This window comes from Ranitomeya variabilis, chromosome 3 (assembly GCF_051348905.1).
Source record: "Ranitomeya variabilis isolate aRanVar5 chromosome 3, aRanVar5.hap1, whole genome shotgun sequence".
NCBI lineage: Eukaryota > Metazoa > Chordata > Amphibia > Anura > Dendrobatidae > Ranitomeya > Ranitomeya variabilis.
In genome coordinates, this window is record NC_135234.1 from 518,007,131 (window position 1) to 518,031,813 (window position 24,683).

The 24,683-nt window shown below is 41.1% G+C and overlaps 1 protein-coding gene across 2 annotated transcripts in view; it reads right to left on the reverse strand.

Moving 5' to 3' along the window:
• F7 (coagulation factor VII) overlaps positions 1–24,683 on the reverse strand; it is a 40,732-nt gene that overhangs the window by 10,934 nt on the left and 5,115 nt on the right. For both annotated transcript variants that reach the window (XR_013224483.1, XM_077299695.1), the window contains exons 2-6: positions 22,712–22,875; positions 10,885–10,909; positions 10,688–10,801; positions 9,867–10,004; positions 9,572–9,672 (exon numbers count right to left, since the gene is read on the reverse strand). Coding sequence is in view for 1 of the 2 variants with exons in the window: in XM_077299695.1 (XP_077155810.1) it covers positions 9,572–9,672; positions 9,867–10,004; positions 10,688–10,801; positions 10,885–10,909; positions 22,712–22,875 (542 nt within the window). In the remaining variant the exon portion in view is untranslated. The remainder of the gene's footprint in view (positions 1–9,571; positions 9,673–9,866; positions 10,005–10,687; positions 10,802–10,884; positions 10,910–22,711; positions 22,876–24,683) is intronic.

Below are 24,683 nucleotides of genomic sequence, written 5' to 3' on the forward strand. Positions count from 1 at the left end.
GATGGTGTGAAGCAAATCTCTAAAATGTGGTTACAATTAAACCACCTGCAATCAGATAAGAAAAGTTTTTAGAAATATTCTTTTCTATATTGTATTGATTAGTAGAAAATATGGGGTATATATTTAAAGGTGATTTCCTTCAAGATAGTAATCAGTAGAAGATTTCCCTGAGGGGTGTAATTTCAAAATGGTTCACTTGGGGAAAGGGTGTTTCTGCTGTTCTGGAATCTGGAAATGGTGCATATAAATTATTTCAGAAAAATGTGCAATTCAAAAAATCAAACAGCACTCCTTCACTTTTGAAACCGTAGTTTCCAACCACATATGAGGTATTGAGGCATTTAGAAGAAATTGCGTAACAAATAGTAGGGTTCATTTTCCACTATCAAATCTTGTAAAAATGAAAGCTCTGAGGGTAAAACAATATTTTTGTGGAAAACAGGTCATTTTTATTTTTACAGCCTTAAAGGGAACATGTCAGCAGGATTGTGCACCGTAACCTACAGACACTGTCGGGTTGGCGCCATTATACTGATTAACATGATACCTTGGTTGATGAAATCTGTATTGTGGTTGTTGTGTAATCTATATTTTCAGTTTTGAATTAATGATCTGCTCGTGCTCCAGGGCGACCTGTGGGGGGCTTCATGTGGTGCTCTGATTAGGTATTCATCTGCATGGCTTCTGACAGGTCACTGATCCCTCAGTCACCTGCCCCCTAGTTTACATAATGAATATTATATATACATATAAAAAAAAAAACTTCTGCAGTCAGATGCCAGTCGTGGTGCAGAATCGTACGTGTAAGGTGCATAATTAATCCTCCTGATATAAAAAAAAAATCCATTTGAAAATGGCGGCTGCCGCGCCTATGATTACTGATAGCTGCTACTGCACAGGCATTGCTATCTTGCTAGAGAGAAAAAAAGTTTCCATCTCCAAGATGGACTGCGCAGTAGCAGCTAACGGATCACTGGTAGCTGCTACTGCGCTCGTGCAGCGGGCGCCATTTTCAAACAGATTTTTTTTTTATATCAGGAGAACCTCAAACATAATAATTATATGCACCTTACATATGCGATTATGCTGCAGTATATCAACAGCTCAAAACTGAAAAATAAAGATTAAACAACAACCACAAGATAGATTTAATCAACCAAGGTATCATTTAAATCAGTATAACAGCACCGACGTGACACTGTCTGTAGGTTACTGTGCACAATCCTGCTGACAGGTTCCCTTTAAAGTATAAAATGCTGTGAAAAAACTGTTGTGTCAACATCTCACTACACCCTTAGGTTAATTCACGGAGAAGTGTAGTTTGTAAAGAGGGGTCACATTTGAGTGAGTATGATTAATATGACATGACATCCACATACTATTCTGGCAAAATCAGCACTCCAAATTGACCTTCCATTTTTTTTAACCCTGCCATGCGCCCAAACAGTAATTTCTGACCATATTTGAGGTATCAGCATTCTTAGGAGGAATTGCACAAGCAATTGTGAAAATAAAAAACTTGGGACTAAAGCTACATTTTCTTGGAAGAATATTTCAACCCAAATTCCCCAAAAGTTGGAACACTGTATAAATGTAAAGAAAACAAGAATGCAATGATTTGGAAACCTCTTCTAGCTATATTTTATTCACAATAGAACATAGAACACATCACAAATTGTAAGTAACACATTTTCCAACTTCATTTGAAAAAATTAACTCATTAAAAAATTGATGGCAGCAACACATCTCAAAAAATTTGAGACTGTGTTAACAACAGTCACTAATCAACACCCCCCATCAATTATGGGAGAATTAGAGGCAACAGCCAAAAAATAAACGTATGATATAAAATTTATTGTTTTATTACATATATAAAAGTTAAAATTAACAAGGGAATATCACAAAAAATCAGAGGACAGTACAAAAAAATCACACCTAGGGCATAAGTACACACATCATGTTATTAGCAATGTTAAAGCACCCAGCTAACCTAATGTCTATATGCCTACAAAGAAAAAATGGAAACTGCTTAATATTATTAATAACTGCTTAATATGTCAATTTTCAACTAACATGAATGCATTTTCTATACAGTGATGTGACTTAATTGAAAATCAGTCCCAACTTTTTTGGTATGTGTTAGACCTTGTTACACAAGTAGAGTTTCTCAGCAGCAAAAATGATAATAGGATTCACCAATCTGTGAACATTGGCATCTAGAAATAGTGAAACAATTTCAGAAAAATGTTCCTCAGTGTAAAATTGCAAAGACTTTGAATATTCCACCATGTACAGTACATAATATCAAAAGGGTCAGAGACTCTGGAGACTCTGGAGAAATCCATTTCCCCAAAGGCAAGCCTGACAGTCACTATTGCATGCTCATGGGCTCAGTAATACTTCCAGAAATCATCGTCTGTGAACACAGTTCTCTGTGCAATCCACAAATGCAAGTTAAAGCTTTAGTATGCAAAGAAGAAGACATGTATCTATACAATCGAGAAACACTTCCATCTTCTCTGGGCCAAAGCTCATTTAAAATGGATTGAGGCAAAATGGAAAACTGTTCAGTTGTCAGATGAAACAGAATTTGAAATTCTTTATGGACACCATGAACGTCTCCTGTGGACTCAAAAGAAAAGGGACCATCCAGCTTGTTAGCAGCAAACAGGTTAAAAAATCTGAATCTCTGATGGTATGGTGCTGCATTAGTGCCTACAGCATGGGAAGTTTACACATCTTGAAGGGCACCATCTGAGCTTTATATAGAGGTTTTAAAACAACGTATGCTCTCATCCTGTCCAGACAACATCTACAGTACAGACCAAAAGTTTGGACACACCTTCTCATTTAAGGATTTTTCTGTATTTTCATGACTATGAAAATTGTACATTCACACTGAAGTCATCAAAACTGTGAATTAACACATGTGGAATTATACACTTAACAAAAAAGTGTGAAACAACTAAAAATATGTCTTATATTATAGGTTCTTCAAAGTAGCCACCTTTTACTTTGATGACTGCTTTGCACACTCTTGGCATTCTCTTGATGAGCTTCAAGAGGTAGTCACCGGGAATGGCTTTCACTTCACAGGTGTGCCCTGTCAGGTTTAATAAGTGGGATTTCTTGCCTTATAAAAGGGGTTGGGACCATCAGTTGTGTTGTGCAGAAGTCTGGTGGATACACAGCTGATAGTCCTACTGAATAGGCTGTTAGAATTTGTATTATGGCAAGAAAAAAAAGCTAAGTAAAGAAAAACGAGTGGCCATCATTACTTTAAGAAATGAAGGTCAGCCAGTCAGAAAAATTGGGAAAACTTTGAAAGTGTCCCCAAGTGCAGTGGCAAAAACCATCAAGTGCTACAAAGAAACTGGCTCACATGAGGACCACCCCAGGAAAGGAAGACCAAGAGTCCCCTCTGCTTCTGAGGATAAGTTTATCTGAATCACCAGCCTCAGAAATCGCAGGTTAACAGCAGCTCAGATTAGAGACCAGGTCAATGCCACACAGAGTTCTAGCAGCAGATGCATCTCTACAACAACTGTTAAGAGGAGACTTTGTGCAGCAGGCCTTCATGGTAAAATAGCTGCTAGGAAACCACTGCTAAGGACAGGCAACAAGCAGAAGAGACTTGTTTGGGCTAAAGAACACAAGGAATGGACATTAGACCTGTGGAAATCTGTGCTTTGGTCTGATGAGTCCAAATTTGAAATCTTTGGTTCCAACCACCGTGTCTTTGTGCGACGCAGAAAAGATGAACGGATGAACTCTAGATGCCTGGTTCCCACCGTGAAGCATGGTGGAGGAGGTGTGATGGTGTGGGGGTGCTTTGCTGGTGACACTGTTGGGGATTTATTCAAAATTGAAGGCATACTGATCCAGCATGGCTGCCACTGCATCTTGCAGCAGCATGCTATTCCATCCATTTTGTGTTTAGTTGGACCATCATTTATTTTTCAACAGGACAATGACTCCAAACACACCTCCAGGCTGTGTAAGGGCTATTTGACCAAGAAAGAGAGTGATGGGGTGATACGCCAGATTACCTGACCTCCACAGTCACCAGACTTGTACCCAATCGAGATGGTTTGGGGTGAGCTGGACCGCAGAGTGAAGGCAAAAGGGCCAACAAGTGCTAAGCATCTCTGGGAACTCCTTCAAGATTGTTGGAAGACCATTCCCGGTGACTACCTCTTGAAGGTCATCTAGAGAATGCCAAGAGTGTGCAAAGAAGTCATCAAAACAAAAGGTGGCTACTTTGAAGAAACTAGAATATAAGACATATTTTCAGTGGTTTCACACTTTTTTGTTAAGTATATAATTCCACATGTGTTAATTCATATAAGAACCATGAGTCAAAAAGGGTTGCCAGCCGTATTTAAATCAAATAATATCAATTTTTATTAAGGTACAATCAAATAACATAATAAAATATTACCACTTATGATAAAGTGACATAGTGACTAAATCCGTGGATGCAGTGGTGAGCTGGGAATATCGGTACGAGACATGAAAGCTCCTATGATATACATATGTGAAGATCGTATATTATCACAATGAAGTGTGCTAGCAGTTGACTGCCGAAAACCGGCAGCCCAGCAAAGGTAAATTGATTCTATAAAGTGCAACAGTGCTATGAAACAGACCTAAAGCTGCAAATGCACACAGAGTAAGTAAAAGGTGTTATTTACCCATGTGGGATAGTGTAGAAGTCTCGTCCGGCACCCAGTCACATACCCCAATGCGCGTTTCGCGTTTGAACGTTGCCGCTTCCTCAGGGGGCGTGGTCTAATTGTGATCCCAGTCCCATATAAATAGTGGTCACATCCGATCATGTGACCGCATCGCTAACATGTGCCAGTGCGCCTGCGTGAACCGCTAATGCAATCCTATGCGTTCCAAGCCTCACTCCCCATAGCGCAAGCGCCGGTCACGTGAGCGGGCGGGCGCCACGCCCCCAACACATGACACAGGACCGCGCTACGAGGAGAAAGCAAGAAACAGCAGGGCGGATTACACTGTGTGTGAATAGGTGACTGTTACTTGAGAAAAAACAATATACTTTGCAAAAGATGTGCCTTTGTATGTGTATTAATATGAAATTTACAAGTGATAAGTTCCCTGAACATTTATCTCCAAAATCCATAATGAATGTTAAGAATATGATCTGACATACTATAAGATATATGGAGCGGAGGAATGGACAGGAAAAATTGTGATATACAAAAACAGGTTAAAATAAATGGTAATATGAAAAAATTGTAACATTGATAAAACATCCAAACGGCGTAAATGGTCAGGACCATCTTAGTGGACATCCAACATATGAAAAGAGAGAAAACATCCACAAATAAGAACAATGAGCTATAAACTATACATACAAAATCAATAATCAGTTATAGCTACAATAGCCAATTTTCCAATTAATAATGTCCACTATGAATTCTGTATAGTACTTTGATGTTGAGTCTTGTGGATCTTTATTCATCAAATCCTCACATTGATGTCCACAGCTGGCAGCCATCGCATGCACGCCATAAGGAAATAATCACACACTAAAACATGAGACAAAAATTCACAATTAAAATCTGATGAGATATGGCAAGGACAGCAGGAAATACCGAAGACAAGAGAACTATACTAAATCTCTTAAAGGTAAGAGGAGAAACCGTGTGCCTCATTAAGGCCTACGGGCGTCATAGTGCCCAGTATGGAGATCCAGCGGCACTCTCTTTGTGCCAAGATACGCTTAATATTGCCCCCTCTGATGCCACATTTTACAAGATCGATACCTCGTACCATAAATGATTTTGGGTTACACCCATGAAACTGCAAAAAGTGACGGGGTATCGTCTTGAGTTGCGTCACATCAGTCTCATTTGCCGCTGCCAATATATCTCGTACATGTTCCCTAGTACGGGTTCCAAGACGGCGGGAAGTTAAACCAATATAAATCTTAGAACAACTACACGTGGCGTAATACACCACGTGTGTAGTGTTGCAATTTATATGGTAATTGATGGAAAAGGTTTTTTGACCATCGGCAGATTCAAAAGTGGCAGTGCGACGAATATTAACACAAGAGATGCAATCCCCACACTGATAGCAGCCACGAGGAGGTCCCTCAGATCCAAAATTATAAGTGCGTATCTTGGGAACATAATGACATCAGATTTTAATTGTGAATTTTTGTCTCATGTTTTAGTGTGTGATTATTTCCTTATGGCGTGCATGCGATGGCTGCCAGCTGTGGACATCAATGTGAGGATTTGATGAATAAAGATCCACAAGACTCAACATCAAAGTACTATACAGAATTCATAGTGGACATTATTAATTGGAAAATTGGCTATTGTAGCTATAACTGATTATTGATTTTGTATGTATAGTTTATAGCTCATTGTTCTTATTTGTGGATGTTTTCTCTCTTTTCATATGTTGGATGTCCACTAAGATGGTCCTGACCATTTACGCCGTTTGGATGTTTTATCAATGTTACAATTTTTTCATATTACCATTTATTTTAACCTGTTTTTGTATATCACAATTTTTCCTGTCCATTCCTCCGCTCCATATATCTTATAGTATGTCAGATCATATTCTTAACATTCATTATGGATTTTGGAGATAAATGTTCAGGGAACTTATCACTTGTAAATTTCATATTAATACACATACAAAGGCACATCTTTTGCAAGGTATATTGTTTTTTCTCAAGTAACAGTCACCTATTCACACACAGTGTAATCCGCCCTGCTGTTTCTTGCTTTCTCCTCGTAGCGCGGTCCTGTGTCATGTGTTGGGGGCATGGCGCCCGCCCGCTCACGTGACCGGCGCTTGCGCTATGGGGAGTGAGGCTTGGAACGCATAGGATTGCATTAGCGGTTCACGCAGGCGCACTGGCACATGTTAGCGATGCGGTCACATGATCGGATGTGACCACTATTTATATGGGACTGGGATCACAATTAGACCACGCCCCCTGAGGAAGCGGCAACGTTCAAACGCGAAACGCGCGTTGGGGTATGTGACTGGGTGCCGGACGAGACTTCTACACTATCCCACATGGGTAAATAACACCTTTTACTTACTCTGTGTGCATTTGCAGCTTTAGGTCTGTTTCATAGCACTGTTGCACTTTATAGAATCAATTTACCTTTGCTGGGCTGCCGGTTTTCGGCAGTCAACTGCTAGCACACTTCATTGTGATAATATACGATCTTCACATATGTATATCATAGGAGCTTTCATGTCTCGTACCGATATTCCCAGCTCACCACTGCATCCACGGATTTAGTCACTATGTCACTTTATCATAAGTGGTAATATTTTATTATGTTATTTGATTGTACCTTAATAAAAATTGATATTATTTGATTTAAATACGGCTGGCAACCCTTTTTGACTCATGGTTCTCCTATTAATGGTATATTCATGGTTGAGTCGCTAGTTTTTTGGTTTGGTAATATACGGCTGATGTTCTTGTGCATGTGTTAATTCATAGTTTTGATGCCTTCAGTGTGAATGTACAATTTTTATAGTCATGAAAATACAGAAAAATCTTTAAATGAGAAGGTGTGTCCAAACTTTTGGTCTGTACTGTATATCAGGGATGGACTTGCATATTTCAGATAGACGATGCTAATCTATATTCTGTGTCCATCATCTCAACAGCATGGCTTCACAAAAGAAGAGTTCGAGTGATGAACTGGACACCTGCCTTTCAATCTTTTCACCAATAGAAAACACTTGATGCAAAATAACCAGAAAAGAATACTCAGGACTGTTGAGCAATTAGAATCCTACATCAGACAAGAATGATGCAGCATTCCTCTCTCAAAACTTCAGCAATTGGTCTCATTCACTCTCACTTCAAAGACATTTACCGACTGTTGTAAGAGGAAGAAGTGATGCTACACAATGGTAGACCTGGGCCTGTCCCAACTTTTTTGAGAAATGTTGCTGCCATCAATTTTTAAATGAGTTATTTTTAAAAATGTTATTAAAAAGGAAAAGGAAAAATGTGCAACTTTCACCTTCTGTTATGTGTTCTAATTTAAACATTGTTTTATTTACACTTTTCATCGTGTCCCAACTTTTCTTGGAATTGAGGTTGTAATATCCAAAATAGAGTCACTTCTTGGTGGAAATATCGAATGATTTATATTTTCCTAAGTTCTATAGTTTGTGTAGCATTGATAAGTCTAACAGTCTCATATTATGTTTACTAATTTCTTAAGGTCTAATATTTGGTCTAGTATTTTCCTATCTCATATATAATGTTTTGTGTTATGGCTAGTTAGTTAAGAAAAAGACATAATAATAACAACTCAGAACATGTTTGTCAGAAGGGGGTGGCAAATAGAAATTTCCAATTCGAACCTCGTTTGTCTTTAAATAGTATAAGAAAAACTACTCGCAGAAGAATACACAGAATTGATTTGCTCACAGATCATGTGTGCATTCCATTCTCCAAGTGATTGCAATAATAAGGATCTTAATTTGGCCTCACTGGCGATCCCACAAGCTACAACAGCGATTTCTGCTGCTTTGCAACCTCCGAAACTCTACAAATGTGACGTGGCGTCCACAATCTATTCCGGCCAAAATCGTGCTCCAAAAAGTTGAATAGTGCTCCTTTTCTTCTGAGCTCTGCCATGTTCCCAAAGAGTGTTTTTTGTACACATATGGGGTATTGCAACGTTTGTGAGTAATTGTACCAAATTGTGGAGTCAATTTTCTCCTATTACACCTCGTGAAAAAATTTATTTACTGATAAAGCAATATTTTAGTAGAAAAGTATATTTTTCCACTTTCACAGTCAAATGTTATAAAATTCTATGAAGCACCCATGATCTCAAGATGCTCACAACACCTCTCGGTGAATTCCTTAAGACGTATAGTTTTTAAATAGTTCGCTTGTTAAAAATATCTGTTGTTTTGGCATCTCAGGGACTCTGAGAATCAGGACATGGCATCTGCAAAATTATCCACCAAAAGACAAGTAGCACTCTATTATTGAGCCATGCCATGAGCCCAAACAGTAGTTTCCGATCTCATTGGGATTGCTGCATTTCGGAGAAATTACATAATAAATCGTGAGGTCCAATTTCTTCTACTATCCTTTGTAAAAATGAGAAAATTGAGATTAATGTGTAAAAAATGTTATTTTTCATTTCATTTTGTGTTTATTCCAGTGAAGCACCTGAAGGGTTAACAAACTTGCTAAATGCAGCTTTAAAATCTTTGAGGGGCGCGGTTTTTAAAATGGGATATTGGTTGGGGATTTTCTGACATATAGGCCCCTCAATGTCACTTCAAAAGTGAATTGGTCACTAAAAAATAGGGAATAGGTTTTGTAAATTTCTTTGAAAAAATGAAATATTGACGCTAAATTCTTAAGCTTTCTATCATCCTAACAATTAAAAAATGTTTAAAAAATGATGCTATTGTAAAGTAGTGATATAGGAGTTTTTATTTATTAACCATTTTGTGTGATATGATGGATGTCAGATTTTAACAATTTGGCCTGAGGAGGAAAGTGAATGGAGTTAAAAGAACTGTATACCTGCCATGGACACTCTCCTTTCGGACACTCTTCACCTCCAACTATTCGCCCTTTTGTTATTTTCTTTTTCAACACTGGTATCTGTCCACATGGATATTCCACTGTTAAACAAGCATTGGAAATATATTGGTGAAGTAGAGTAGGAAATATAAATATTTTCAAATATTCCACCAAGAATTTTGTCCTGGAAGACCATATCTATACTAATTAGCTTTAACAATGGCTTTTTATATGGTATTTGCCATTCTAATCTACCCATCCAAGAGTTGCCCAATAGAAGATGATATTTACTGACCTGTAGGAATGCATGATGTTCCATCTTCCCCTAGAGCATATCCCTCCATACACGAGCAGTGTCGTATGGTTGGAGTGTCATGACATAACTGCTCACATTGCCCATTCTCAAATTCACACCTCAGTGTGCCATTTTTATCTGTCGAAAGGTACAAAATGTTATTCTGATTCAATACACCATCTTTTAAATGTACTATCCTGAGGCTTGGTTAGGTTGAAGTCCTGAGAGGGAGATGCCAACTGAACCATTGTTTGGCCAACAGCTTTCTTATGTCTAGGTCCAGGTTTAGCACTACCAAAGTGAGGAACTCTTTGCTCTCTCCAACATACTATGTGTTGGTAGGTCAAGACTTCCAAAAGCTAATTCAGTTGAATACGACTCGTCTCTCAAACTACGAGGTGTGGACCACACGGACAGACTCTGAAAAAGTGACAACCACCTCAATAAAACCAACTCTGATTGCATAAAATACAAAAAAAAAATTTGGGGTATTGAAGTAAGTGAAACAATGGGAGGCAATATAGTATGTGAAGCTAAAATGGGGATCCCTATGTATCAAATAAAAGCAGCAGGAGGCATGCTGTGAGCCTCTCTTGGGGCTTCCATCAAGACTTGATGGCAATAATTGTGCAGCATGACACCCTATTCTTGCTATAAAAAGATGCAAATCTCAACAGTACCACGACGGACCTCATATTTAGTGAATGTGGATCACACTGGAATTCTTCATATATAGATTTTGCATATTGTCACAGCATCTTTTATAAACCGAAGCAGTGTAGACAGAGTCTAATGAATCATCTATTGAAAAATGAACTTACTTGTTTCACAGTTTCTGCCCTCATACCCCTCTGGACATAGACACATATAGAACTGATATTCATCATAGCACGTGCCACCATTTTGACAAGGATTGGAAAGGCATTGGTTTTCATCTGTGAACAGTTCAGACTTGAAATTCTTACCATATAAATAATACAGATGAGATTGGTTGTTAATCAGTTGGTAGTTGACATACCTATGTATAGCCTCCAAAATTCTTTCTAGAGATGAAGAAGAGAATTTCATGTTAGCCCTTTTTAAATCGTAATTTTGAACAATCAATGTAACAATATGGAAATTTAGTGAAGTTAGAAATTTAGTTAGAAAACAAAGTCTCACATGTAGGCCTCATTCAGATGTTTGTGCTTTCCGTACAAGTACAATCAGTGTTTTTTATGGATAGCACTCGTACTTCTATTAATGGAGCCATTCACATGTCTGTGATTTTCTGTGGACCGCAAAATTGTGAAGACATGTCCGATTTTGATCTGAGTGTTGGATCAAATTCTTCAATGCAAGTCTATGGCTCCATGAGAAAATCGGACAGCACTTGGATGCCATCTGAGTGCGGTCCAATTTTCATGAACTGTTAGATAGGAATATAATAGAGAAACTTTTTTTTTCTCATACGAGAAAAACTCATAAAACTAGGACTGAACTCCGACCAAACTCTGATTGTACTCGGATGAAACTCTAACCGAAATAACTGATGAAACTTGGTCAGTTTTCTTGTATATGAAAACAACTAACAAGTGAATAAGGCCTTAGAATGATTGCGCTACCCTTCTACATAAAAGACGTCGCATTTTTAAATAGGGCGGTTTAGGATTTCTTGTTATTCTGGTGGCTTAGAAAGGAATACTTGATAATGTCATTAACCCCTTCATGACATATGACGTATATTTACATCATATGTCGTGTCCCTCCCTATGATGTGAACTCACACGCCGAGTCCACATCTTTCTCCAGCCATAATGTGCCTTTAACAGCTGCGGGTGGAGTGGAGCTCCACCTCTGGCTGTTAACCTGTTAAATCCCGCTGTCAATCTCTGACAGAAGCATTTAAGACGGGCCAACATGGACGCGTGTCATTTCAAGCTCCCATCGACAAGCCCGTGATCGAGGGGTGCCAATGGATCATCATGACAGATGGGAGTCTGCTGATGACTCCAGTGCTGTCATTAAGATGCTCTTGTGAATGCCAGACCATGACCAGCATTCATAGGCAGGGGCGTAACTACCGCGGTCGCAGGGGTCGCCAGTGCAACTGGGCCCGGCAGGTCAGGGGCCCGGGCGGTCAGAGGCACCCAACACCATGTTGCAGTGCAGGAGATTCCTCCTGCACGGCAACAGTATCTAGGGGGAGGGGGCAGCCGGGGCACGTGAGAGACAGGAAGCAGCTCCAGTCATCATGGTGAGACTGTCAGCTTCTGCTCTGCAGCCCCGGGACAGAAGGTGAGAGCAGGGGGGAGGTGCGGGACAGAGCCGCTTTAGTCAGGAGAAGCTGCAGCCGATTTACATCATCCACCCCTGTACCAGAGAGGAGATTGTGAGGTGTGTGTGTGTGTGTGTGATATCTGTAGTGTGTGTGATATCTGTAGTGTGTGTGATATCTGTAGTGTGTGTGTGTGTGTGTGTGTGTGTGTGTGTGATATCTGTAGTGTGTGTGTGATATCTGAAATGTGTGTGTGTTATCTGTAGTGTGTGTGTGTGTGTTATCTGTAGTGTGTGTGTGTGATATCTGTAGTGTGTGTGTGTGTGTGTGTGATATCTGTAGTGTGTGTGTGTGATATCTGTAGTGTGTGTGTGTGTTGTCTGTAGTGTGTGTGTGTGTATCTGTAGTGCGTGTGTGTGTGTTATCTGTAGTGTGTGTGTGTGTGTGTGTGTGATATCTGTAGTGTGTGTGTGTGTGATATCTGTAGTGTGTGTGTGTGATATCTGTAGTGTGTGTGTGATATCTGTAGTGTGTGTGTGTGTGTGTGATATCTGTAGTGTGTGTGTGTGTGTGTGATATCTGTAGTGTGTGTGTGTGTGTGATATCTGTAGTGTGTGTGTGTGTGTGTGTGATATCTGTAGTGTGTGTGTGTGATATCTGTAGTGTGTGTGTGATATCTGTAGTGTGTGTGTGTGATATTTGTAGTGTGTGTGTGTGTGTGTGTGATATCTGTAGTGTGTGTGTGTGTGATATCTGTAGTGTGTGTGAGGCAGGGGCGTAATTACCACAGTCGCAGCGGTCGCCGCTGCAAGCGGCTCTGGCAGGTCAGGGGCCCGTGTGTCCCCTTGAGCCTGTCTCCCTTGTCCCCTTATGCTTGTGTCCCTTGTCCCCGTGTGCCAGTCTCCCTTGCCCATTAGTCCCTGTGTGTCCCCATGTGCCTGTCTCGTTTGTCCCCTTGGGCTTGTGTCAGTCTCCCTTTCCCACTTGTCCGTGTCCTCTTGTGCTTGTATCCCTTGTCCACTAGTCCCCGTGTGCCCCTTGTGTCAGGCTCCCTTGCCCACTAGTCCCCTTGTAACCTTCTCCCCTGCCTCCTAGCCCCCATGTGTCCCCTTGTGCCTGTCTTCCTTCTCCCTAGCCCCCCTATGTTACCCTTGTGCCTGTCTCCCCTAGCCCCCTTGTGCCCTCTCCCCTGCCCCCTCGTCACCATTTGCTTGTGTCTTTCTCACTGCCCCTGTATGGAGGGGCTACATTATACTATGAGGGGGGCTGCGTTGTATTCTATGGGGGTTACATTGAGTTGTATGGCAGGGCTGCAGGGGGGGGGCCCATTTGGAAGTTCGCACCGGGGCCCATAACTTTGTAGTTACGCCACTGTTCATAGGAGATTGTGATTTTCACTATATGTAGCAGTGCTGATGAAGAGACCTGGGTAGTCTCGAAAGCTTGCAATTTGTTACCATCTTTTCAGTTAGCCATTAAAAGGTATCAACCACTGAGGACTCTCAATCTAATATATAAAGCTGAATGTGTGTATGTATGTGTGTATGTATGTGTGTATGTATGTCCGGGATTGGCATCTGAACCGTCGCAGCTACAGCCACAAAATTTTGCACAGTCACACGTCTGGACCCCGAGAGCGTCATAGGCTATATTGTGAGGTGAAATTTTAACCCCGCGCTTTCCAATTCACCAAACAATTTTGCCCCTATCTACATAATGGGGAAAAAATTAAAGGAAAAGTGTTGGAGGCGTCGCAGCCACAGGCACAAAATTTTGCACAGTCACACGTCTGGACCCTGAGAGCGTCAAAGCTATGTTGTGAGGTGAAATTTTAACCCCGCGCTTTCCAATTCACCAATTTTGCCCCTATCTACATAATGGGGAAAAAATGAAAGGAAAAGTGTTGGAGGCAAATTAACAGCTGCCAGATGTGAACAAGGGGGACTTAAAGAATGAGAGCGATGGCGCCAAAGAGTATATACTGTACAGTTGCTAAGGTAGGGCCCCGACATGGGATAATCACCACACCACCACGGGGATATGAACACACACACAAAATGCGCCACACACTACCACGTGCTCGAACACATATACCACCCTCAGCGCACATTTCACCACACATACACCAACCTCGCCACATAAAAGTTGAAACACAAAAGTCGCCGCTCAAAACTCGCCATGCGCAAAACTCTCCACATGCAAAACTCGCCACACGTGCAAAACTCACCTCATGGAAAACTCGCCACACGCAAAACTTGCACACGCGGAAAAATTGCCACATGCACAAAAGTTGCAACACATGCAAAAGTTGCCTCACACAAAACTTGCACATACTCAAAAGGCACCACACATAAAACTCGCCACGCGCAAAACTCGCCATTCGCAAAACTTGCTGCACACAACTTGCTACACTAACCTGTCACATGCAACTCGACACACAAAAAGTTGCTACACGCATGTCGCCACACAAAACTCATCTCACAAAAGTCGCTACATGCATGTCGCCACACGCAACTCAACACACACAACTTGACACACGAAACTCGCCCTAAAGCAAACACAAGTCTGGTATTATCCTTCAAAAATAAAAATCTGATTAATAAGCTGACAAACTACAAGAGCAACAAATGTACCATATAGGAATCCAGCAGCTGTCAGTCACATGACCAGTCTATTATGTGTATGTGTGAGCTAATATATACTGCCAGGGGGTGGGCTTACTGTTGGCTGGGGATTTATCAGGCTGCCAATTTAGCTTACAAATACTGAGGTAAAAATACTGACCAAATAACGTGTGAACAAGGTCTAATACAGGAGGAGATGACATACAGATATATACTATATACAGGAGGAGATGACACACAGGTATATACTATTTACAGGGGAGATGACACACAGGCATATACTATATGCAGGAGGAGATGACACACAGATATATACTATATACAGGAGAGATGACACACAGGTATATACTATATAGAGGAGGAGATGACATACAGGTACATACTACATACAGCAGGAGATGACATACAGGTATATACTATATACAGAGGGAGATGACACACAGGTATATACTATATACAGGAGCAGATTACCTACAGGTATATAGTATATACAGGAGGAGATGACATACAGGTATATGCTATGTATAGGAGGAGATGACATACAGGTATATACTATATACAGGAGGAGATGACACACAAATATATACTATACATAGGTGAGATGACACACAGGTATATACTATATACAGGAGGAGATTACATACAGGTATATACTATATATAGGAGGAGATGACATACAGGTATATACTATATACAGGGGAGATGACACACAGCAGGTATATACTATATACAGGGGAGATGACATACAGGTATATACTATATACAGGAGATGACATACAGGTGTATACTATATATAAGGGAGATGACAAACATGTATATACTGAGGTGAAAATGAGAGGTGTGAGGTGAAAATGAAAAGGTGTGAGTGCAAAATGAGAGGAGTGAGGGAAAATAGTGGAGTGATCGGAAAATGACAGATGTGAGGTCGAAATGACAAGTGTTAGGGGGGAATGAGAGGAGTGAGGGGGAAAATAAGAGGAGTGAGGGGGAAAATGAGAGGTGTGAGGGAGAAAATGAGAGATGTGAGGGGGAAAATGAAAGATGTGATGGGGAAAATGAGAGGCGTGATGGGAAAATAAGAGAAGTGAGGTGCTATAACTAACCACAGATATTTACTATGCCCAGGCAAGCCGGGCTCTTCAGCTAGCTTAGATTTACAATCTCCATGCTTTTCTCATGGTCAACTTTATGTGGCCTGTTCAAGAGTTGGAACAGCCAAAAATCTGTTTGTCTTTGCACCTGAAGGAAAAACTAAGAATGTCGTTTATCAAAAGGCTCTCGAATAAGTAGTAGAAGATTACTTCACATTACTTGGCCAATTTAGTTAAATCTGTGTGGAATATCTCTGGTGTTGAAATATATGTTGTAAAATGCTTCTATTAGCTTAGTTTTTGCCTTTTAATAATTACATTTCTATCTATTTGTTTTGTGTTTTTTTTGTGCAGAATAAATTTTTGTTAACACATTCTATTTTGCTAACAGCAGTTATTACCCCGGGCGAAGCCGGGTAGTACAGCTAGTTCTAAATATTTTTCTATCTACTGGCTAACACTTTACCAAGATATATATCTTTCCTGTATATTTTTTGAAGGAATACTAACAGTGCACTCCCTTGACATCTCTAAATTGAAGTGGCAAACTGATAATTTTGTCACTTTTCTTTATAGCTGGCCAGAGAACACACTGTCAGTGATGAGCCGGTAAGAGAGCACTCTCTTGTTGGCTCGCCACTTCTCTTTAAAGCCGGTGAGGAAGTACATTGTAACACAGCATTGAGTAGGGACAACAACTGAGCATGTTGTCTATTGACAACCAGGGTCGGACTGGCCCACCGGTGGGCCCAGGCATTGACATCTGCTGGCATAGTGAACATAAGTCAAGTGTGCCAGCAATGCGCATACTGACCACTCTCCCTGGTTGTCTAACTGGGAGCAGCGGTGACATAAAAAGCCATCAGGGCGCAACTGCACTCTGTTATATACAAATTACGAGCTGCAGTCTGCAGCAGGCGAGCATATTATCAGCGTTATCAGTGACGAGCGTACTGCTCTCCCGAGTTGTCTAACTCTGGGAGGAGACATGATCAGGACTTCCTCCCAGCATATATATTACTACTCCTCATGGCTCCTCCCAGTGTTAGACAAACCGGGAGAGCAATGTGCACATCACTGAAAATGCTAATGATACGCTGCCTGCTGCAGACTGCTGTTCAATATTTGTAAGTAAGAGAGTGCTGTTGCGCCTTGATGGCTTTTTATATCACCACTCTTCCCTGTGTTGAGCAAGCAGGGAGAGTGGTGCTGCTCTTGATAAGGCTAAAACTGATTGGCCGCAGTGCAGCCAATCAGTGTTGGCTTTGTTGTGTCCTCTTCTCCCCAGGCTGTACAGCACAGCTCAGGTAATGAGCTGTGCTGTCATTCATAATGCATGCTCCCCCCTACCTCCCCACAGTGTAAGCAGCAGAGGGAGATAGATGACTCCCTGCTACAGCTTCAATGAGTGAAGGAGGCCCCCCTGCCAGCCTAACAGTGAATGCAAATGGGGGGGCGTTTAGTCCAGGGTGATAAAGGGGGGACTAAATTACTTAGGGATAAATGAGGGCCCCATTCATCTCTCCTTTCACCCCTGATTGACTGCATCCACTCCCCCTTATCAACCCTGACTAAGCCCTTTCTCCCTGACTGCACCCCCTCCCCTGTATCACCCCTGACCGAGCCTCTTCACATATATCACCCCTGACTGCACCCCCCGTATCACCCAACTGAGCCCCTTCTCCCTTATCACCACTGACTGCACCCCCTCCCCCTATATCAACCCTGGCTGCACCCCCTCCCCTGTATCACCCCTGACTGAGCCCCTTCCCCCTATATCACCCCTGACTGCACCCCCTCCCTCTATCACCCAACTGTGCCCCTTCTTCCTTATCACCCCTGACTGCACCCCCTCCCCTGTATCACCCCTGACTGAGCTTCTTCCCCCTATGTCAGACCTAACTGCACCACATCCCTGTATCACCTGACTGCACCCCTCCCTCTATATCTCTATATCACACCTGACTGCACCCCATCCCCTCTATCACCCCTGACTGAGCTCCTTCCTCCTACATCACCACTATCTGAACCCCCTCCCCATATCACCCCGGATGGCATCCCTTTCCTCATATCACCCCTTAGTGCACCCCCTCCCCCATATCATTCCTGACTGAGCCCCCTCTCCCTGTACCACTCCCACTGACTGAGCCCCATCTCTATCAATCCCAACTGACTGAACCCCCTCTCTCTGTATCACCCATGACTGACTGTGCCCCCTCCCCATGTGTCACCCATGACTGACTGCAGCCCCTCTCCCTATATCACCCCTGACTGACTGAGCCCCCACTCCCTGAATCACACCTTACTGTGGCCCCTCCCCATGTATCACCCCTGACTGAACCCCTTCACCCTGTATCACCCCTGACTGACTGAGACCCTCTCCTTCTGTATCACCCCTGAATGAACCCCCTCCCCCTGTACAGGGCCACCATCAGGGAATTACTGCCCTTACTGCTGTATGGGGCTTGGTGAGCAGCAGTACAGAGGGGGCCCCCTATTGTGCTTCTGCTCACCAGGCCCCATCATGAAATTAAGTTCTGTGTGCGGTGCACATCTCGATGGTGGGAGATTTTCTCGGAGTTGTGCGAGGACATCAGAAGCAGAGCCACACCTGCAGGGGTTCATCAGTGAGGTAAGTATGAAAAACTTTTTTTTTCTTCTTTTCTTTATAACATGTATTAAATGGGTGAGAGGTGAGATGGAGGGGGACTGCAAATGATGAAATGTTAGAACTGCAAATGATGAAGTGGGGGGACTGCACATGATGAAGTGAGCAGGGGAGGGGGACTGCAAATTATGAAGTGAGGGAGAGGAGGGGGATTTCAAATTATGGATTGAGGGTGGGGGACAGGAGACTGCAAATGATCAATCAAAGATGGGGAGAGCAAGTGATTAATTTAAGGGGGTGGGGAGAGCAAGTGATGACTTTGGGAAGAGCAAATAATGATGAATTTTGAGGGTGGAGGGAGTAAATGATAATGTATTGAGACTGGTGGATGGGGACAGTAAATGATGAATTGAGGGTGGGGGAAAACAAATGATGATGAATTGGGTGGGGCAGCAAATAATGAGAAATTGAGGATGGGGAGAGTAAATGAGGTATTCAATGTGGGGGAGAGAAGTTGATAATGAATTGAGGGTGGGAAAGAGAGAAGACATGACATAAATGAATTGGGGCAGAAGGGGCATGTAGATATAATTAATCGGGGGAGCGGGAGGTACATAGTGGGGGATGTTGAGGATGCAGTAACAGGTATTGAATTGGGGAAAGAGTACAGGGGGTAATCAATTTAAATATTTATTAGGTGGGGAAAGTGGCTATTTATAGCTGGTGGGGGCACAGTGGTAGAGTATAATTTATATTTGGAATGATGGGTTGCATAATAACTAATTATGTATTAATTTGGGTGCACGTCTGTATTCAGCTGCCTAGTGTAGAAGAAAGGAAAAAAGTGTGGAATGTGCTCTGGAAGTGGTGTTATTTTATGTAGAGACAAGTCCTTGCTGTAAGAAGTGATGGCGGTTTGTGCTGGATGAAGAAAAAAGATGAAGGACTTTAACTAGAGATGTCACTGGTAAGTCAGTGTGTTACCTGTACACTGACACTATACACTGTATACTATATGCAGTATACTATATGCAGAGCTCCTGTGTATAATATAACAATTGATCCCTGTACTACTTCTAAACTGACACTATATACGGAGCTCCTGTGTATAATGTCACTGGCAATCCCTGTATTACATGTATACTATATACAGAGCTCTTGTTGTCAATGTCACCGGTGATCACTGTATTACCTGTACACTATATACTGTATACTATATACAGAGCTCCTGTGTATAACATTGCTGGTAATCACTGTATTATGTGTACACTGACATAATATACAGAGCTCCTGTGTATGTTACCGGTGATCACTGTATTACCTGTACACTGACACTATATAGAGAACACCTGTGTATACTGTCACCGGTGATCACTGTATTACCTGTACACTATACAATATATACAAAGCTCCTATGCATAATGTCATTGGTGAGTCATTGAATTACCTGTACACTGACACTATATACAGAGCTCCTGGTATAATGTAACTGGTGAACACTCTATTATCTGTACACTGCCACTATACAGAGCTCCTATGTATAATGTCACTGGTGATCACTATATTACCTGTACACTGACAGTATATACAGAGCTCCTGTGTATAATGTCACTTAGTATTGTGTTTAATTAATGATCAGTATTGTAAAATTCAGTCACAATGTGGTGGTAATATGTGGTCTGGTCAAGGTGTGACGGTATTTGTCCCATGCATGTGGCATTATTGGTCATTTTAAAAAATATATGTGACTCATTCCCTTAAAGAAAAATAAAGAAAAATATACCTAAAAAGAGTATTGGATAATGTTTAATAGGTTAGAGTAGAGTAGGGTGCTACCAGAAGAGTCTACGTTGTTGTGGTGGTGGCTTAAAAAATCTTTTGGCCAAAACAAAAGCTGCTGGCTATGTATACGATATGGTGTTAATTGGGATTCGGAACTGTTAATGTTTGATTGGTGAGGACGTGGTGCAGAAGTGAAGTTTTTCCAAGAGTCAATGGTGAGACTGTGGAAGATTCAAGTGGTAGAGGCAGAGCTGGAGTGGAGCCTTGGCGGAACCTCAAGAAATTCCTAGTGGCAGCCCTGCCCCTGTAGCATCCATGGCTGCCTGAGCACCTCCCTTTCTCAAAAAAAAAAATACATGGGAGGTGTTTGGGAAAGCTCTTCCGACATCACTGCAATGTCATACATGAAGTTATTTAGGGCCCCCACTACTATTAGTGGGCACATTCACATAATGTATTTGCTGCAGAATTTCTACAATCGAAATCCCACGCAAATTACCAGCTGTAATATCCACACAGATATTGTGCAGTTATTGCTGCTTTTATTATTATACAATGGTGCAACTTTACCACTGACTTGATCCTTTGTATTGCAATGCAAAGGATGAAATCTGTGGTGAATACCCGCAGCATAAATTGACATATTGTTCATGTCAAATCCGCAGCGCTGGTCAATTCATGGCAGGAATTTTTTCAGCATATGGATTAGATGCCATAAAATCTTATCCATTGCGCTGGTGCTATAAAACATTGGTTTAGTGGTTAATAAATACCAGGGAACATTTATCATGGAGTTTGCACCAAAATGTGGGCGTCAACCCCTTCTATATCATTAAGAAGTGTACTACCTTACATTATACCCGGAAAAGAGTGTGTTTTACCACACAAATGGTGGTCTTGTATTTATTTCTATGCAACTACATAGTGGGCCCTAAGAACGATTTTCTCTGGTGGGACCAAGGTGCTCCAGTCCAATGCTGTTGACAACCAGCGCATGTTCCATCTAGCAGAGAATAGCCCCTAAAAGGGTGGTCGTCCCTGCTGACAATCCACTTCAGGTTTCAGACAGGCATTCAGCGCACCACCAGCCCCCTGATATCTTGGTCAAGAACCAGAGTGAATTCTGGAAAACTCAAACGAAATCATCTTAAAGTAAAAACCCACAGTAAATTAGACTAGAGAGGGAAGGGTAGGGATTTTTTAAATTGAATTATATTGGAAAGTGTTTATTTTGTTAGATTAAATAGAGAATTATATTAAATTCAGTTAGGTTGCTGACGACCCCGTTAAGATGGCAAAGAGGTTTTTAATCATGGTATCTCTGAGCTCTTCATATGGACTCATGTGCTGGAGTCCTGGTACAGATCCCAAAATCCAATTATTTTCTTCATATGAGACAGTTCTGACTACTTGTAGTCACCAAGGGGTGACTTCATGGGGATTGAAGTGACACAGCAGCAATCTACTTCAATAATTTATTCATCTGCATAGAGGTTCCTCTAGTGGCAGCAGATAGAATGTATCCAAGCCACGCTTACTTTTGGGTTACTGAAGGTCATGGACAAAGGGTAAAATACTGTAACTGAATGTGGATCTTGGAGGTTTTCCTAGACACTTTAGCCTGTCCTTGTGATTTAAAAATGGCAATAGGTGAGAATACTATGGCTTGCTTTGCTGGAGCAGGTAGCACTCCAAGGCGCGCATGTAAAAGATTTGACTTCCTGAAAATGCTGCATCAGTGTCACAAAAGTGGGAGGATATAATCTCATTTTAATTTCAGAATGTTGAAGGCTGTGGCTAATGGTAAAGTCTTAGTAAGAACAAAGTTTTTTCCTGAGTTTTCAAAGCAGAATTTCTTTAAAAAAAAAAAAAAAAAAAAAGCACGAGTTCAAAAACCATGAGTTTTGATGGTAATTTCTGCTCTGAAAACTCAGCAAAAAATGTGTGAACACATCCTAAGAGCTCTAAAGTAAATTATCTCATGGAGTTTTCTCTGTATCTACTTTTATGAATAAAGCCTTTAGCTTCTTGCACCCTAAGGCCACATTCACACGTTCAGCATTTGGAAAATTATTATAGAAACACATCACCACTTCTGTATTATCACACACTCCTCGTTTTGGCTTACACATACTGAGGTTTAGGATAGGACCAAATAATGAATATGTGAAGTTTGACTAAATCATTGAGTTTGAATATCATTTACCTCTGTGGACAGCACAACCTCAGTACATCAACAATACTAACAACCCTTAAATCAGCTATGAAATACAAAGTAGGAGAAAATCTGGGAAAATTTATTTTGGCCCCTACAGAGATTATTTGTCTCTTCAACTTTCATACTTGTAGAGATTGTTTTAAGTGTCAAACATACAGAAAGTCAACTATAAAAATTTTGCACCCAGGAGGTTTTGGCTCAAGCCACAAAATGCAAAGCTTAGTTTACTAATGGCTCGTAGAATAAAAATGACAACCAGGATTACCGTACGTCTGTCGTCCTTATAAAATTCTCTGGCTTCTTCATATGAACATTTTTCTTCATAGCACTCTCGTTCCAAGGATGCTTGCCTGAACTCCTCAAATATACTGTTAGCTCTCCTTATTCGACTCTTTAATACTGTATTGGCCTCTTTGGTCTGTATGAAAACTATAAAGGACAGTGTTAAGCCCATCATACTCAAGTATTTGGCAAAAGATGGATAAAATGCAGTCGAAGGTATGGACTTTGGTGGGAAAGGTTGACAATTTAAAGACAACATGTCACAACAAAGTTGATTAAGGAGGATCTGTCACCGGTTTGAACATACTAAACTGGCCACAGTATGGAATAATAGCTGCAGAACTGAAGAAAATTTACTTTTTATAGTTAATTTCTCCTATGCATTGCAGAGATATTAGCTTGTAAGGTTTATGCTATATAATAATAATAATTTATGATAAGTCCAACTGGGTGTAAGCAGAGATTCTTCTCTGGGGGCGTGTACTTCTTCCCCTGTTTGACATTGACCAATCATAAGCAGGAAGCGACATATAGGGGGAAAAAATAACACACCATGACATCTGTTTAGAACAACTTACTGTATACTTACATTAATCTCTGCTCTTCTCCCACCACTCATAATCACTCTGCAGTGATTGTGAGTAGAACAGATTGTCTGTCATTATATGTCTCACACAGAAGAAAGTCTGTTCTAAGCTATTATGAAAATGTCATACAGAGGATGAAGTACAAACCTGTGGTAATGCCCCATTGTGCTTTTCATAAATTATAACCTAAATTTTACAAGCTAATATCTGTGTAAACCAGAGGAGAAATTAAAAAAATAAAAACTTAGTTTAATTCAATTCTCCAGCCACTATGCTATGAGGCAGCCAGTTCAACATGCTCAAACTGGCGAAAGATCTTCTTTAACAAGCAGTCTGATTAACCAACAGCAAGATATGAAACCAAACTATTGATGCAACACAAAAAAAAATTTATGTTTATGGATTCATGTAAATCTCTGCTCTGCGTATTCTGGGTTTAGGAATCTAGTGGATAGTCTTATCTGAGTTTGACTACTATCCCTTTATACATTCTCATACAGGGTAAGTTATCATTTACCAAATAGCATCTCCCACTGGACTCTTAAACCCCAAATGAGCTGAGAAGTACTTGAATAAAATAAAGATTATCTTGTCCCTTTACATTATAGATCAATTTATTAATCTCTTTCTGCTCTGCTATAGAAATCCAACAGCTAGTTACCTACTTTCCCAAAGCTGTTGCCTCAAACCTTGTTTACTCTTTAGTAATTCCTGTGATAATGAAGAAATTGCTAATCACAAAATATTACTTTTTTAACTACTATATAGCACCATATTGGCCCTGATTCATCAAGATTGGCATTGTTCACACCAGTCTTGATGAAGGCCATGTTGGAGTCAGAGGGCACATCTCTTAATAAATCCAGCACATCTTAAATGTGGAGTGTGGCTTTGTGCACCTTGCCACAAATTTTACTCCAGGTAAAGACTGAAGTGAGATTTGTAGAATACCATATCATACAGCAGAGATGTCAAACTGTATTCCTCGAGGGCCGCCAACAGGTCATGTTTTCAGGATTTCCTTGTATTGCACAGGTGATAATTTAATCACCTGCACAGAATGATTCCAGCACCTTGTGGAATGCCAAGGAAATCTGGAAAACATGACCTGTTGGCGGCCCTCGAGGAATGCAGTTTGACACCTCTGTCATACAGAGCACTGACTAATCTATATATGTTCACTTAAAGAGAACCTTAAGCCCTTCTCCTTGCGAGTGGCAGTTGTTTATCGCCCTCCAGGCTCCTCCTGCCAGTTTCTAGACCACTTTGCCACCTGGCTTACCCACTTCCTATCCTGTGACATCCCCGTCCTCATCATGGGAGACTTTAACATCCCCATGAATAATCCCCTCTCCCAATCTGCCTCTC